Source organism: Rutilus rutilus (assembly GCF_951802725.1).
Source record: "Rutilus rutilus genome assembly, chromosome: 15".
In the NCBI taxonomy this organism is placed as follows: domain Eukaryota; kingdom Metazoa; phylum Chordata; class Actinopteri; order Cypriniformes; family Leuciscidae; genus Rutilus; species Rutilus rutilus.
The window spans coordinates 25258090-25276251 of record NC_140220.1 but is presented as its reverse complement, the minus strand read 5'-3'; the positions used below and the strand labels follow the sequence as shown (position 1 = coordinate 25276251).

General features: G+C 40.1%; 1 protein-coding gene across 1 annotated transcript in view; it reads right to left on the bottom strand.

Annotated features, from left to right (window-relative positions):
- Window positions 1–15840, bottom strand: part of cdh2 (cadherin 2, type 1, N-cadherin (neuronal)) — a 43808-nt gene extending 27968 nt beyond the window's left edge. The window contains 2 exon segments of the mRNA XM_084432515.1: window positions 12452–12560; window positions 15615–15840. Coding sequence (XP_084288641.1) covers window positions 12452–12560; window positions 15615–15662 — 157 coding nt within the window. The 5' untranslated portion in view covers window positions 15663–15840.
- Between the last annotated feature and the right edge of the window lie 2322 nt (window positions 15841–18162).

Genomic DNA, 18162 nt, shown 5'->3' with positions numbered 1-18162 from the left:
ACATGCTTTTGGTTTAGTGGACTTCCACGCATATTTAAACGTCTGTCAGAAGAAAGAACAAATGCATTTTGTGTCTTTTGGCACAAGTGTGTCAGCTTCTGTGTGTGTGAATGGTGACAGCTGGGGAGACAGTGGGATACAGTATTGCGGACAAGGGCGGACTTAGTACTTTGATATGTGTGCGAGTGCCGGGAGGTGTGTGTGCGCCTCAGGATTATCGCCAACTGTGCAGAAGAAAAATAAGCAAGAGATGTATTTCAAAATTCTCAAATTACATAACTATGTGCAGATGTAACACGCAGATAAAACTATCAAACATCCATCCTGAACAAGCATACGCTTTTGATTTGTAGTGGACGCCAAAGATTCCTCTGGCTGTGAGGTCACGTTCGTGCCTGGCTAGTTTTTGTTGACTCAGGAACAATACTCCCTGCGCAACCACGCTCAGCCAAATGGGACGAATTAGGCCAGGTTACCTAGCGCCATGCTGGTTGTCCCTGACAACCCCAAGGCCTCCAGCTCGGGAGCAAAAGGGAAGGGTTTTGCAAAGGGGCGGAATAGAGTTTCATTCGGCCTCATGCTCTTACAAAACACCTCCCCCCAGGCTCGCAAAACAATGTCGGCCGTGTCAAATCAATCGGCAACGCCTAAGGACATCAATATGGGGCCAATAAATCTCACTTGAGGGAAGCCCACTCCCTCACCTCTCCGGCCATATGGGAAAGATTGTAATAACGTAGCTGCGACGCTCGACTAGCATAGATATGCACATTAAAACATTGCAGCACATGGGCGGTGCCACATTAACTGTGGCATTCGCACAGGTGATAGAGTATCGTGAAAATAAAAGACGGAAAGGTGATAGTGGAATAAAAGTGGGGCTCAGAACAGGGGAGACGGAGAATGTAACAAAAGACACAAAAGCTTGTCTCCTTTGAGGAACGGCTAAGTGTAAAAACCGCGAGAGCGTACACTAGTAAACGATGCTTCAAAGGAAAGGCTGAGACAATACAACACAAAGACGGGAATATCATGATGAGACAGGCAGTGGGAGAGTGAGAAAGAAAGAGAGAGAGAGAAACACAACGATCAAGGCGGAGGGAGACAGACCGAGATGATGTCAGCGCTGTAAGTTTTTGAGATGGCCCCTCTGAGCAAAGCTGGACAGATCCGTAGTTTTAAAGGGACAGTTCTTTCGAAAATGAAAATCATAATTTGTTCACCGTCATAGCATTTCGTTCTTTATTTTCATCACTGAAACATAGATAAGGATCATACAGTGAAAATGGATGTTGATTTATAATGCCATACTCCCAAAAACACCATTAAAGTAATCCATATGACTTGTTCGCTATATAAGCCTTATTCTGAAGCCTTATGATTTGTGTGAGGAACAGACCGTATAATTCACTGAAAATCTTCCCCTTCACCACAGGCTCACAAATCAAATATGGCTACAGTCAGTTCACTTGGTGGCCATCTTGGAAAAGTGTTTACTAAATTTACTGTGATTATTATGAAACATTTAAACTCAGGTATGAAACTGTGACAGTGACAACTTTGGTATCAACTGACATCAGTGGTAAAAAATATATTTTTTGTTTTGTTTAAATCACATATAAAATATATTTTTTATTCCCAAACAAACAGATGAGTCTATAAAAAGCTGACTGGCATATTTAACTGTTTCACCTAAGACTGACAAATATGCATCACATTAAGTTTATTGCGGTAGTTTACGTTAAAAACTGTGTAATCCAAATGGATGGGAATTTTATATGCAATTCAAATTAGGGATGTTAACCGATGACCGTTTGACCGATGGTTGACCGTATCAACGTTAACCAATCAAAGTTGTCGGTAGTCGGTAAAAAAAAAAAAAAGTGATCTCTAAATTAGGCTATTATAGACAGTGGACTAAACGCTACTACAGTTAGCCATCTCATTCCAAGATCTTTTTGTGTGAAGTGAACAAATCCCTCACACTCAATTTTTCATAACTCGCCTGTTTGTACTTAATAAACCAATAAAAGCATTTAGCGCGAGGTCACAGCGTTTGGGTTTGCGCGCTCACAAGGTTTGCGAAAAGTAAAGGCTACAGGCTAAAACACTCGAGGTTAGAGCCAGGGCAGACGACAGGATGAAGCGTGCAAAGAAAAGTAGTGTGTGGGACCATTTCACCAAAAAGAATGACACAGATGTAAGTTGTAACTTGTGTGATACAGTGCTTAAATACAGTAGTAGCACATCATCTATGATGTATCACCTGAAAACGCGACACCTGATGATCATCATCTTTCTTTATTATTGTTAGCACTACCTCAAACTAAAGCGGCGTCTCTTCGGAGCTGTCATTTTCTTAAATGAGCCGCGGCAATGTTTCAAATGAGCTTCTAACGCTAGACAAACGCCTTTATTTTCAACGCGATCACCTTATACCCAAACCATTTCGAAACTAAGGAGCCATTTGTCCTCCGATTACATACAAGCTCCTCGGCGACGCGTTTGCGGGACTCATGTTTCGCGCTGTAGGGGATTTTAAAAAAGTGATGTGAGTGGAAGAGCCGGGAGGCAGAGCGGCAGAGAGATGCGACAGAGTTGCGAAATTGCAGGCGCGGCTCGAAATGGCTGTTATTTCAAATAGCGTAGCATATTTTAAACTAATCGGTTAACCGGTTTCAACCAGCTAATGAGGCTCGGTGGTCGGTCAAGAACATTTTTAGTTTTCGCCATCCCTAATTCAAATACATAAATCTTAAATTTAGGCCTAAATATGGCAGTATGCACCTTTTTACGTTGGTTGGAACCCACCATAAAATGAAAAAAATATTGCATGATTTCAGAATACTTTGAATTAGAGCTGGAGAATTAATCGTTAAAAGATCGCAATCTCGATTCAAACACCCACACGATCTCATTCCTAAATGTCAATGATTCGCCTGTGTCTTTTACAAAATCACACCAGATCAATTAAATCTGCGCTGCCGCTGACCCAAAGAAAGCAGCTATCATGTATAGGTATGAGACAGTTTCACAAACAGTCTTTTCAACCCCACAGTATGATTATTTCTGTGTTACAAATATTCAAATGATCACAGAAGTACTGGGATAAAAGTTTTATATTTCGGATATAAACACTGATGTCTACACTTTTTGAAAGTAACTTGATGCTTCAAATAACGATTGTATTGATTACATCGTTACATCTCACTAGGTGTTAAAAAATGTATTTGTCATTGAATCATTCATTCAAGAGATTCGTTCAAAAAGGCTGATTCATCCAGAAATGAAACAAGTGAAGTACTTATGACTGAGTCATTGAATCATTCATTCAAACCAATTTTTCTTTTTAAAACAACTCATTTAAATAAATAAAACAAATTGTCAGAACCTCTATTAAATTCAATGTTATTTTGTTTAGTTGTCTGTTCAGAATCATGGAATAATCATGATCTCTATTGGAAAAAAACAACAAAAAAACGTGCTTTTCAATTTATCCAGAATCCTGCAGCTCTACTTAGAATACAGTGAACAACCAGTATGAACTACAATGATACTTTTCTGATGATTTTTGTGAATGTGGAATGCGTTGACATTACAAACCACTATCCATATTCATTGTAAAGAGCTGCTTGATTATTCTGCTTAACATCTCCTTTTGTGTTTCACCAAAGAAAGAATATAACACAGGCTTAGACCGTCACCGGGGTAAGTAAATTATTTTTGGGTGAACTATTCCTTTAAGCTGGAGAACAGAAGTCACATGAGCGGGTCCAATTATCACCTCCTGCACCCGCTAACTCCTGTGCCAGCTAATGTCTTTTCTCATTAAACACTAGAGAAATCATTTTAATCGCCATTCCTTCCTCTCCTATTGTGCGTGTGTGCATTTAAAAAAGCGGACCCATATCGGGTACAGCTGCGATCCATTGTCCTGTATTAAGGTCATGCTAGCTTTACCCCGATCTAAATATATCCCTCCATCTTACGGGAAACGCAAGAATTCCACTTCACACTCTCTTCTCTCGCTTAGCTGCTGACACACCTAAATCAGGCGAGCGAGCTGATAGCAGAAGCAGAGGTGTGAGGAGAAGGGAAACGAGAGGAAGGGTGTAATAATGATGGGACAAGAGCGTTTATACTGCAGAAACCTGAGCGGCGATGGACACATGCCAGTCCAGCTGTCCTCTCTCAGATGTAGACTATCCTCACTCCTGTAAAAACACACACACACACACACTTACAGAGGGGGAAAAAATGACGCATTTGTCTGAGACACGCCGATCTTGGCTTATCCTGATTGTCGGGGGGCTGGAGGGTAGGGGTACTTACAGCTTACAACCGGTGGGCTCTGGTGGCATTATATGTCTTTATATATTTACACACATGCATATGTGAAAAACGGAAATCCAGTGCTGTTGTCAGATGCCATTAGGACAGGATTAACCCGTCGTTCACCATTATCAAATAAACGGCCTTTAGACCTGAATAGCTCATACACTCATGCACAATTACGTCTACAGCTGCAACCTTTTATGGATAAAGATTAGAATAACACAAATACCAGCCAGATTAGGGGTGAGGGGGAGGGTGTTTTGGACGGGTGGCGAGACGGAGACGGGGTAACGTCTGCTGGGTTCGCTGGAATGTGTGTCTATGAAGTGCGTCGACTCGCATTCTTCACGTCCGCGGTAGCCGTCCGCGCCACAAGTCAAGGCAACATAAACACTAATAAAGCATTAAAAGAGCTCCTGCCAGGCATTTTAAACCATCCAACACACACACAACTGTACGCTAAGAGTGTGTGTCCCATATCTTCCCTCTGCAGGATGGGAGAAGGAGAGATTTGGCAGAGCATGAAATAGATCACGGCTATAGGAGCGCATTTATACACACACATACACAAACGCACACACGCACACACAGACACACACACACACACAAATAGGGAGGAAAGCATCGCTCCATTCAGTGGGCTGTTTTAGCATGGTGGTGTTTTGTTTATTCGCACACTGAATCATTGGGATGGTATTGATGACATCATAATTGGCCTTTCCATGTCATTGCGACACACTAACTGGATTTAGGAATGATTCATAAATTCACAACCACCATCTAAAATGAACAAGAAAAACATAAAGTCCAGTCATTTGTTTTTGTTCTTTTTTTCTATCGGGGCTGTTTTCTTTGTTCTAACTAGCTATGTGTAAAACGTATTAATTTAATAATTTAAAAAAGACTAGTTAAGCAATTGTTCTTAGGGAAGTTCTGTGTAATAATTAGCAAGACGAGACGTAATTGCCAAATCAATTTCAACAGTTGAGAGGATCCTTAAAGCTAACAGCATGCTAATTAAAACACTGTTATTATATATACATATATTATATATATATAGCCTATATATACATAATGGTAATAAAAAACATTTATTTGCATATATACATATGAAAATTAAAACCTTAAACCAACATTTAAAAAACACATAACAGTCAAATAGATAAAAAAAAATATATATATAGATAGAGAGAGAGAGAGAGAGAGCGATAATAAATTCTTTGTTGTGAATATAAAAATAAAATAATAATAACCCTATTTGTGTGTGCGTGTGTGTGTGTTGTTTGTTTTAATCTTCATATATTATCTATCTATCTATCTAGATAGATAATATATGAAAATTAAAACAAACAATATATTAAAAAGTATATTGTACAAAATCAAATAAATATCTTGCATAATATAACATAATAATAATAATAACACACACATAATTATATACATATCAATATTACAATAAAAAAAGTTAAAAAAAGTAAAAAAATATATAAAAATGTAGTATATATATATATTACATTGTGTTCTCCATTCCACTCCAACATTTGGATCTAACCTTCATATCTCTCAATCATCCTCTCCCCCAAAAGCCCCTGACTCGGCCTGATGATTGAAACCAGACTTCAGTGTAGTTCAGCCACCCCCGCATTCTCACAGCGCTCCAGAACACAGTCACCCAGGCATGCACCCAACCGCAAACTCCAGGCACGTAGAGGTCAGTGGCGCTGACCAGTGTGTGTGTGGGAGAGATCGTGAGCAGTGGGCTTCTGAACCGCGGGCTCTGTTTAGCAGCGGTCAGCCTACGATGACACAGTGAGGCCCAAACACAAAAAAACCTGCCTTTTACAGCCAGTGCTGCATAAACACGCTCAGAAACAGAGCTCGGGTTTGCGATCCGATAGGGTACTGTGATTAGCATACATGCCACATAATTACCCGTTTCCTGCAGTTAAACACCATTACTGCCTAAATGATGTCTAAAATGCCTTCTGTTCAACGATCAATAATCCTCTGAGTATGAAAACTCAAACCACACCCATATTTCCCATTTCTCCTCTGTTTCTCTCTTTTCCTCTCTCCACCCCTCCTCTTGAACCAATATGGATAGCACAGTGGGAAGGAATCCATTATTACTACGGAAACTAGGGCATCCCGTATGAACTTGCGTAGTGCGTTTGTAAGCATGCGTGTGACAGTCAAGCACAAAATTAGAGACAACAGTGTTTTTGGGTCACCTGACCTCTGATAACAATGAGCCTGAGAGAATGGAATCAGACAGTTGCCATGACACCAAAGCATCCAATAATAATCCCCCAACAGTCAAAAGGGGCTTACGCGTGCACATGAGAGACAGATAGAGAAGGACAGAAAGACTTGGTGTTGTTTCAACACCCTCAAGCAGTCTCGAAAAGGGGTTCAACAATAAAGACGGCCCTGGGCCCAGTGGGAGAGCGTTTCGGGCCAGTGGACAGGACAGTCTCTTGCTCTTTTGGGCCACTGTTGCGCTGTCACTACATTTACGTTCATTAATCAAGTGTTGTTATGCCATGCAAATATTTGTGTGACATACTGAACATGATTGTTGAATTCTGCTCATTTAAATGCCACACCAAGGCAATGCTATGACTTTATTAATGCTATGATAGACAAATGAACAGATCAAGCTGCTAGCTTTCAATTAATGTTCTGCATTTTCTTTATGTCATCAAAACAAATTTGTATTTGATTTAAATGTTTAAAATTATTAGGTATTTATAGTATATACTATATATTTTATGTACCAAATTTTATAGTACATTTATATATGTCATTATATATTGATATTGTATACTTAGGCTACATTAATATTTTTTTAAAACCATGGTTAAGCTTTGACTTGTGATCGACTTATAAAAGTCAGAATGGGTTAAAAATAATAAACAAATCAGTAATGCTTTCAATGGTGGTTTTAATTATTATTTTACTACAAATATTGAAATAAAAAATCAAACATAGATATTTCATAATTCTATACTTGTTCATATTGTATATTTTACAATTTCATATTTTATAGTAAATTTATTTTTAATTATAATGTACGGATTTTTTATTACTGTTTTTCTAACACATTTTAAAATGCTACTAAAAATAAATCTTATTTGCAGTGGGACCAGTGAAAATGTTGGCAGGGCAAGTACAAATCTGATCGACTGGGACACCACCAAAAGAAAAAAAAGAAAAAGAAAAAAATCCTTATTGTTGATCCCTGCGTAAGCTTTGCCAAAACTGCAATCCAGCTCCATGAGCAGCCAATGACAACCATTGAACATGGCCTGAGTACAGTTGTCTGATGTCATTCTTTACTCTTCGAAAATACAGCTTATGTGTTAGAGCAAAGTACTACTTTAAAAATATCAGTCGAAATGGCTGATGTCACACTGGACAGGTTCCACGCCTCCCCCTGCGGCACCAAACCTTGAGACCAGCTGACCAAAGAAACATTGTGAGATTTGTACAGCGATTTAACGCAACATTAACAGGTGCACATACACACAGACACTAATGAGAGAGTGCCGGATATCGTGGTTCACAGTAATCCTGGTATGTCTGGTACAGACCACCCGAAATTTATATTTGACTATAACGTTCAAAGGTCTAGTTTTTTTCTTTGTCTTTCCCAGGTTCACAACCCAAGGATGAATCCATTCTTTCTCTTTCTTTCTTTTTCTTTCTTTCGTTTCCCACATGCATCAACTCTCTCACATATGCATGCTCTAATCAATACTCTTAGGGTCTTTGTTTTGCCAGATCGATTTAGGGTAATGAAGTCCATGTGGCTAAATCCCACACGGAAAAAGAGAGAAGGATTGTCAAGCTCAGAGGTTTGACCGTATGCGGATCAGAGGTTGAGGCTTTAGAGAGGTCACGTTTTATTCTCATCCGTTCTTCTTTACCTCTTTAACATAGACTACCTCTCCACACGGTCATTAAGTAAGCACGTCCGTCCTCCTGTTGCATAAAGAATCGTGAAGATGCATGCGTGCACATTTCTCCAGCCTTAAAGAGATAGTTCACCTAAAAATGAAAATCCTGTCATCATTAATTCACCCTCATGTAGTTCCAAACCTGGGGTGCGTTTCCCGAAAGCATCGTTGGCCAACTATGGTCGCAAGTTCATCGCAATGTCCATTGAACTCTATTGGTAACGACGGAACTTGCGACCATAGTTGGCCAACGATGCTTTCGGGAAACGCACCCCTGTATGAGTTTCATTCTTCTTCAGACAACAACGGATCCATTGACTTTTAATACCACTGAAACATTTTTCAAAACAATTTATTTTGTGTTTCACAGAAAAATAAAAGTCACATAAGTCTGGAATGATTTCAGTTTTCATTTTTGGGTGAACTATCTCTTTAAATGAAGACAGAAAGCGCAGTTGTTGGCGATGTGATCTTTAAAAACTATGACAGCAAAGGCCAAACTGGGTGACTCGTGCTGTCACTCAAGTAAAAGGGGCGAATTAGGACTGAACTGCACTCTGGGACTCCAATTTTTGTGGTGAACTAAGTAGAGAACAATCCACTCCTGTAAAGCTTCCTCTCAGCCGGGGTTGTATGTTTTTTGGTGTCTTTTTTTTATTTTTTTGGTTAATTAAAAATGTCAGCTCATTATCACATGTATATGAACACAACAAAGAATTTCGGTGCCTGAACAAATAAGACAATGGCATGCTTGGTAATCTTTAGACAGCTCATTAGGTACTTCATATTAAATTTAAAACACTGAAAGGACAAAGCACCAGGAGTGCCCACCCCCCTCTCTCCCAATTCTACCTCTCTTTCTCTCTCTCTCTCTGCTTTTTCTCTCGCTCCCCTTGCTCTCTGTATTCCCGTAACCGTTCTTTAATTCCACCTCAGTCAGCCCATTGAGGGGCAGTGAACCGCATGCTGATGACCTCACTGACGCATTCTGATTGGTCAATCTCAGTGACCAACAGCCCCCACATGGGCCAGACAAAAAAGCCACTCTGTCTCTGTCGCTCTCTCTCCCCCCTCTCTGTGTTGACTCATTATTGTTTTTCAGCTCTTTTCTTTTACTTGTTCACAGAAAACAGGCAGAGCGGAAAGTTGTGTTTCGTTCGCTCTGATCGGAAGTGCTCAAAAACAAACACCGCCTTCTGGCTTGGTGTGATGTGTGCGCGCCAATACGGTAATCACCTCTCACCCACTGCATCTTCCTCTGATCATTTGCTCTCTCCTGTTTTAAAACAGATCAAACAAGGTACAAAACGGGTTCCTGTGAACACAAGGAGGACACAGATTGAGAGAGAAATTCGTGGAGTACACATACTCAGCGGTTAAAAGGGGCTTGAGTAAGGTAATTCATGGGGAAAAAAGTTACAAAATGACTCCTCCAGTAAAAACAAGTTTGTATTAAACTTCAAAGCGTTATCTCTGTTCAGAAGAGATGGGAGAATTATATGAGGAAAAGAAAAACAGATGAAAGCTGGAGAAGAGGCTTAGGAGACCTAAAAGGGAAAAAATTGTTTACTGGCATGTAGGGCTGTGCAATACCATGAATATTCATGATATTTTTTTCCAATGGATGAATATTTCCACGGATAACACAATGATTTTCCTAAAAATGAAAAAAAGTGAACGTGACTATTTACATTAAACTCGTTTCTCAATCTGAATGTCTCAGGTGGACTTGGTGTGTTTGATTTATTTCCATGAATCAGTTCAAACTGTCCATTCCATATAGGCTAAGACAATAATACGAAATGTTTCTTGAGCATCAAATCAGCATATTGGAATGATTTCTGAAGGATCATGTGACACTGAAGACTAATGATGCTGAAGATTCAGCTTTTCTGATTACTACTATCCATATGTGTGTACAAATGAAAATGAGTAAATAACTCACTTGTGTTCATTTAATGCAAAATAAGGAAAAAAAGTAGCCTACTTTTGTTTTACTTTTATTATGGACATTTCCAGACTCACAGGAAGGAAATTAAAATCCTTCAGCGCTGCAAAGACTGCATAAGCACATTCTTTGGGTACGAATCACCAAGTGGGCTCAGTGAGACAGCACTAACTGTACATTCCTCTGTCCCACTTAAAAAGGAAAGGAGGGACCGAGGGGGAGAGAGAGTGAAAGAGAGGCTGCAGGGGAGAAGAGAAAGTCTTCATCCCTAAGTCATTTGCCTAAAAAGGATGTGATGAATGAATGTCAGGGACACAAAACATCCACCTCATGTTTAACAAGAGACTCACCCAGTCCTCAGTCAGGAGGGGTGAGATGGAGAAAGAGTGAAGGGGGAGGGAGGAAGATAGAAAGCAAATTCTTGTGTCCACTGGCAAAAGGCACTGTGCGTAACAGAGTTCACATTGACTTGCTAACCGTACAGGCCGAAATGGTAATGAAACGAGAGCCGCTTTTGTGTTTGCGTGGTCAATGCGATACAGCTCACCTTTCCACAGAAAAGGACATAGGAAGTGAATCAGTGAGTCAACTGTGAGATCAAATGACTGGTCTATGTGAGCACAATACAACTCGGCCATCAGCAGTTCTTGACTCACGCTCACACACTTGGGAAATTCCTATCAGGGTGTGATATGTTGACTCTCAGTGTGAAATTTAAAGCTAGTGTTATCACTTTTATTGTAATTGTCACAGGTATGTGCGTGTGTTTGTCCCACAGTTCACAAATAGACCTCAAGAGGCACAAAGCTACAGCTTGTGACCGTCTGTTCGTATTCCACAACTCGCTCTTCCACGGTAACCCATGAATAAGTCAACGATATGGAAATGTAAAAATAATATGTCACTTGTTACAAGTCAAGTAATACAGAAGTAAAAAAGAACAACTCCCTGGCTCTTTGGGACAAAAATATTTTGCTTAGTGATACAACCAAAACTATTCTCCCGAAACAGCAAAAAAATACATTTTCGGTTTCGGCCAAAATAGTTTTTGAGGGACCAAATGTTTAATTAGACGTGTTTTGACTGTTTCAGCATTTGACATATTTCATCCACACAACTATAAGCTATAAGCTCTAGGCTACATAGATATATGGATGTAAACAAGTAGGCAGTGTGGATACACTTTACCACGACAGAAAAATGATGCCAGAATAGCAATATGTCAGATTTGTTCGGCTGAAATAGTGCGGGGCGGCTCAACAATGACTGGTTTAATCAACAATATTCCGAATTCATTTCGGCTAAATGAAAACTAGTTTTGGTAACACTTTTTTATTTTGACATTATTGCATGTACTTACTATAGTAATAACAGTAAATTATGAATAATTACAAGTAACTAACCAAAACCATACCCTAACCATAACTCTATAGTAAGTACATGTAGTTAATTAATATTACTCAGTACTTATTTGAGTAAGTACAATGTACGACACCTTAAAATAAATTGTAACCCTGTTTTTTTTTTTTTGGTGTTTCAGCAAACAAAAAATTCGGTGCATCACTAATTTTGCTATAAAATATTTAGACTGAATCATGAGCCATAGCTGTAACTGGTGGATTAGTTTCGTTTATCTACTGGAAATGTTGAACATGTAGTTATGGCCTTTTTACGACATCATAATTAAACAGGACGCGAGGATGTTATAAGGCCTCCCAAGTTTACAGCCGCAGCACAAATGTGGCCCCTGCCGGATTGACAGATTGTATTGAGATGGCTGACTGGGATCTGTGCCATCGACTGACTGTATGGATACGGACTGGTCCAATCAATGCTATCGATCACGACAGGGGGGTTTCAACCACGGCGGGGGAGGGTGATTCAGCCCCCCAAATATTTCACACTGTGACCCTTCAAAACACATTCCACCAAAACACTGAGCTGTTCTCCCTCTCCAGCTCCTTTCTTTCACTCACACATATATCCCCCTCTATAAACACCCCCCGCTAAATCAACCCTAACACTTAACCCCCTCCCCCTTCTCGTTCTTTCACATACACACATAAAGCCCACCCTTCCCCCATCCTCCCTCTCTCTTTCTCTTTCTCTTCCCAACAGAATCAGGGTGGAAACCGAAGCATGGTTTTGCTGCACATGTTCGATCTGCATTTATTACGAGAATAAATGCAAAGAAAACATCTTTGTTTACCTTTAAGAAGAAATTGTCCCTCGGTGATGACGTCGGCAGTCATGACGTTGTACTCGTTCTCGGTGAAGCCCGGTTGACATGGCATTGCCCCCGTGCCCTGGACTGCCACCTGCCAAAAAACACAAAAGCACCAGACAAATTAATCCCCCGATTAATGGTGATTAATAAACATCGCCCCTCAGCACGAGCCAACCTCCACCGCGGCGAGAGCCAAATATCCAGAATCCCGAGAGGAATCGATGGACATAACGATCACGCTCTTTCACCATAAACAGAGGAAATGAGGCAGAACTCACCTCAAGAAAAGCACAGCGATGAGACTTTCCAGAGCCGCCGAGTCCATCGATCAAGCTCCAAATCAACTCTTTAAATTAGCAATGCTATTGTATTTTTCACCGATTACTCGCTAATTTGCAGCAGATCGGCGAAATTAAATAAGGTTCATTGCGTGATGATTTACCGGTTGCTTTTGTATTATGCCATTTTTCTTCATTCTGCTTTCCCCAAAGGATAGCGAGGGGTTTCTATCTCCCCTCCTCCCCCCTCCGGCACCAGGGCATCTGTTATTTTGAGGTGGGTGTAATTAGACTGATGAGGTCAGGAGGGCGAGACGTTAGAAAAGCAGAGCTGACCAGGCTACGCATACTCTGCCTTGAATGGCGTGGTCTGGTGGAGCACTTATCACATAAAAACACAAACACACACTTGTGCAGCTGCCGTAAGCACTCCGGCGACAAGTCACAAACCCCTTCTTCATGGCTTACGTTTAAAACAGACGAGCACACCTAGCCTTTAACCGGCAGGACAAAGACTTATTCATCCTCCAAGAAAATAAACCACCAGCATTGAGTCATTCTGTCTTAATAGCATGAGCTGATATGACAACACAAAGTCTTAATCTTTGTGTAGGCAAATAGGTGAATTTGGCTTTTAAAGGATGCTTGAGAAGATCAAAGGTGATGTCCACTGTGAAACAGCCTCTTAGTGTTGGAATAAGATCAGAGGCTTGAAGAAGACGGCTGACTGTGTTTGTTAATGGCCCCATAGTCAATTAATCAAACATGTTAATTTGTTAGCTCGGTGGATGCTGACTTAATGCCCTACACACAACGACCAATCAAACATTTGCTTTTGTGCTAACAAAATCATCATCATCAACCATGAGCTATAATTGCTCATTTATTTGATGTCGTCATCTGGTGTATCTGCAGAGCCCCTATATAAAGCTGGCACTACATGGGGTGTGTTTGAAAATCTGACTTTAAACTGTCCTGTCAGCAATTGCTTAGCAATATGCTGCCTCTGCACATCCACACAGAGCGAATGATTCTAGATGGAGCCGCACCAGCAGCCCTGCTGACATGAAGAATCAGAGGCAGCACACGCTATAAAGCCAATGGCGACCGTGTAAAGACACTGTCAGTATAGGAATTTATAGTAGGCTACCTGGGATAAATTACAATGAGATTTGTGGTATAATTAAAATACTTTTTAAGTGCAGTGATTCTTTATTCGCAAACACTTTTTAAAAAGCGATTCTTTTACACCATCGCTTGGTTCCTGACATAGCAGCATGGTGTATTGTGCTCGAAACATTCCTGTTAATAGTTTTCTTTTTTTTATTAGCCTATTATTAATAAGTCTGTTTATTACAATTCCATGTCTTGAGTTTGTTGCAGTCATGATTCAAAACATCAAGCCATTTAGAACCTATATAATTTTTATTACACTATAGCCTACAAACTATACAAACATCATTCGTCTCTCTTGGCTGTAAACGTTTTTGCTATAAAAAAAAAAAAAAAAAAAAAAAAAAATTGGTTCTATTTTAACCAACTCTGTTTGTGAATTGACTAAACTGGCATTTAATCAATTTGTAAACATCTTTCCAGTAGCCTAAGTTTAATTTTTTAACAGGATCGTGACGATTCAATAAATCATTCAGTTGTTCGCTTGAGAAACAATTCAGCTCAGTTCGCTCACGAAATCGGTTCAAATGATACACTTGAAAGATTCGACTCAAATTGATTCGTTCACCAAGCGGACATCGCTATCAAACAGCAGAGGGGTTTTAAACATGTGGGACCGTTATAACACGCACACAAACAACAGTAAAATGCGACATTGATGTTGCACTTAAAAAAAAAAACTTGTCGCAATAAGACATTTACGTGGGCAGGACTGCTACTTCTACTGCAGTCCACAAATACAATAAAAACATTGAAACCCGGACCAAATGGCTCATGACCAAATGTTAACTTTATTGCCATGCAGATTTCAAACGTTTAGTTCCATCACAACTTAACAATTTGCTATAGTAATTCCTCATTTGAGTGTGATGGAACTATAACACGACGTTCAAATGTTAATTCTGCTGGACTCGGCATTTTCAGCAATTCAGAGGGCAGCAGACCCAAAACCTGACAGCACGACTCATTTCACCGCTCGATGATTCGGGTTAGAGTGATTTGTCATATTTGGGTTACGCACAGACCCGTTGTTCGCCGTGAGATTTCGCATTTGCACATCTAAAAGAGATCGAGTCCTCGGAAGAGGAGCCTCAATGAGCTGCTCATTAACTGATTATTGTAACATTTGTTTCATCACTCGTAAAGGGACCATTGTGACCTATTCACCTCCTCGAGGGCAACTTTTCAATCTCGTGCCAAAAGAAGCAAAAGCTCGCTTGAAAACCCGCATTCATCTACGACTGGCTCCGGTTCAGCACGGGACGGTTTGAACGGGGCTGCTAGTACAATCCAACGGCTATACAACATAGAGAAAGAAAACATCGCACACGGAGTCTAACCCTTTTGCGAATAACTGGGAGACAATGATAACATAATAAAAACTGTCTAGAATTGCATTCGAAGAAAATTAGATGCGACATGAAGTCTTTAACCGTTCGAGACCATCAGAAAACCGTTATTTGATCTAGACACTGACGCCCTATTTAAATATTCTGGCACTAACATAAAGTGTCCATTTGTATTTTGACTAATACATGCACATAAATAATTGCTCTACAGTTAACATCTAGAGTAGGCTATAAATGATAGCAATTACGGACACGCCAAACCCCAAACATAAAGCAGCATCGCTATAATAACGCACAGCTCGTGCCCGATCGAGCGCACATCGCTTTTCGGACCCTTCATTTTACCTGCAGAGCGGCGAGAAGCCCCAGCATCACGCCTCCCGAACGGTACATCGTTTAAATTCCGTCCTTTGTGAAGAAACCGATAGAGTTTGGCCGTTTTCCGCTGCGTTATAATGTTCCGTAAGGTAGCGGCGGCATGTAGCGACAGAATCTTTCCTCCGTCTCTCTCTGGCACTGATCCGTGCTGCTCTCGGTCTGGTACTGACGCTCCGCTCGCTCGAGCACTTCTACGGCAGAGACGCGCACTCGGTGGCGCCCTCTAGCCACGCTCAGTGGTACTGCGCCGGAGAGGGGGCTCCTTTCCTTTTGTCACCCCCTTCAGCCTCCGGAAGACACAGAAGACAAGACCCCGCCTCCTTCACTACAACAAAAGGAAGATCTTCTTTCTTTAACCCCACCCCAACCCCTTAATGCCTACTAAATCGGCAAGAGGGACCGAGAATTCCTGGATTTAAAGTGCATGTCTCATGCTGGTGGGCTACTTTGAAAACCCAATGTTGTGGTAGTACTTCTGAAAGCATTGTTAAAAACCTCATGTAAGAGATAATGTACAGTCAGCGGTCATGACTGCAAAATAAACTAAATATGGATAGCCTATGGAATATTGATTAGAACTGAAGAGACCGAGAAGTGTTACAACAAATTCATGTCACCGTAGTCCTGATCAACCTGTCAGAGTGTATCTATCAATGGTCACACTTTAGATTAGGGTCCAATTCTCACCAATAACTAACTATTAACTATGACTTTTGCCTAAATAAATTCATAATTACTGCTTATTAATAGTCAGTAGATGTTAAGTTTAGGTGTTGGGTATATTAAGGGATGCAGAAAATGGTCACACAGAATAAGGCATTAATATGCTTTATAAGTAATAAACAGCTAATATCCTAGTAATATGCATGCTAATAAGTAATTGTTAGAATTGGACCCTAAACTTAAGTGTTACCGGAATATTTTGGAAACCATGAAACATTATTTGTAGAATCCGCAGAGCATATAGTAAACATTGGTTTTTGAGATGAATGGTCAAGTTAGACAGAATGTTTGATCACTGAATGACAGAGTATTCCAGAGACCTGTGTAATAAATCCTGACAAAGTAACTCAATATAAGCCAATTTGGCTTTAGTTATGGCAAAAATTTCATGAGTATCAGATGGGGAAAATTAAGCCTGTCTTATGCTGTGAATCTTAAATAGTGTGAATTGACAATGTAAATGGATTTTATGACAGTGCTGATACTTGATTAGGGGATTTGCTCAGGTGATGTCTTATTCCACTGCTGTCTTGTGGGCATGACTGCGTCTCTAGTCGTGACAGGCAGGGACAGGGACAGGGAAACTGGCACTTGGAGTGCCTGTGACAGCAGCGGATGTCTATGGAGCAGATGTCCTGTGCGCTCTGAGAGAGTCTCCGGTCATCACCGCGCACCACCATCTGCTCATCATTACCGGCCCGGCCGAAACACACAAACACACACACACACACACCAACCGTGGAGCCGCCGGTCTGTCTCAGTGACATCAGAGAGGTTGGCCTTGACAGAGAGCTAGAGAGATAAGCGATAAGAGGGGGGAACAGTGGGGAACCTGTATCCCAACATCAATGTTTAAAGGGATAGTTCAACCAAAACATGCACCATTTAAACATTCAATACATGAATTTCTGAAGAATGATGACTTTTTTTTTAATATATGGTGGATAGATTTTTTTTTGTTGTTGTCACATTAGACATTGACAGTCTTCATTCACTTTTATTATGAAAAAGTGAAAATATTAACCTAAAAAATTGCCTTTTGGTTTCCAATGAAAGAAAGAAATCCAGGTTTAGAATAACTTGAGGGTGAGTAAATGATGACAGAAAAAAAAAAAAAAAAAAAACACAAAGTCTATCTTTGTACAGTGGTGTTACCTGGGAATTTCATCACATTCGTATGTTTCAGGATTGTGTATTGTCTTTGGCACTGTTATTTTTCTCTGAATTTATTGTTGACTGGTCTACTAACAGAACTGGACAAGTGATATCTTGTGTTCTCAATACAAAGGTTTTCAAAGTTACCTGGATGGCAAACTATAAATTATCTGTTATATTACAGTATCTTCCTTCCATCTCAGTAAGGTCCTGGAACTGCTTCATGGATCCTTATAACATTCTATCAGCTTATACAAATTTATACTAAAAAAGTTAATAAGTGCTATCTTGCAGGATTGGGCAAAATTCAGACTTTAAGAACGGGCTCCTATTCATGAGTGTGAATTTGGATTCAAATGGTTTCAGTTCACAGGATGTTGAACTGGAATTTGAATGGGAATGTTAAGAAGAGGATTTTCTCCGTTATTCAAAGGAATTCAATACAGTCACAAAGCATACAATGACATCCTTCATTTACAAATAATCCAATTCTCTTCTGCTCACCATGGCTGCATTTATTCAATCAAAAATGCAGTAAAAACAGTAATATTGCAAAATATTAAAATAACTTATCTTTTTGAATATATTTTAAAATGTGTCTTTTGAGCAGCAATTCAGCATATTAAAATGATTTATG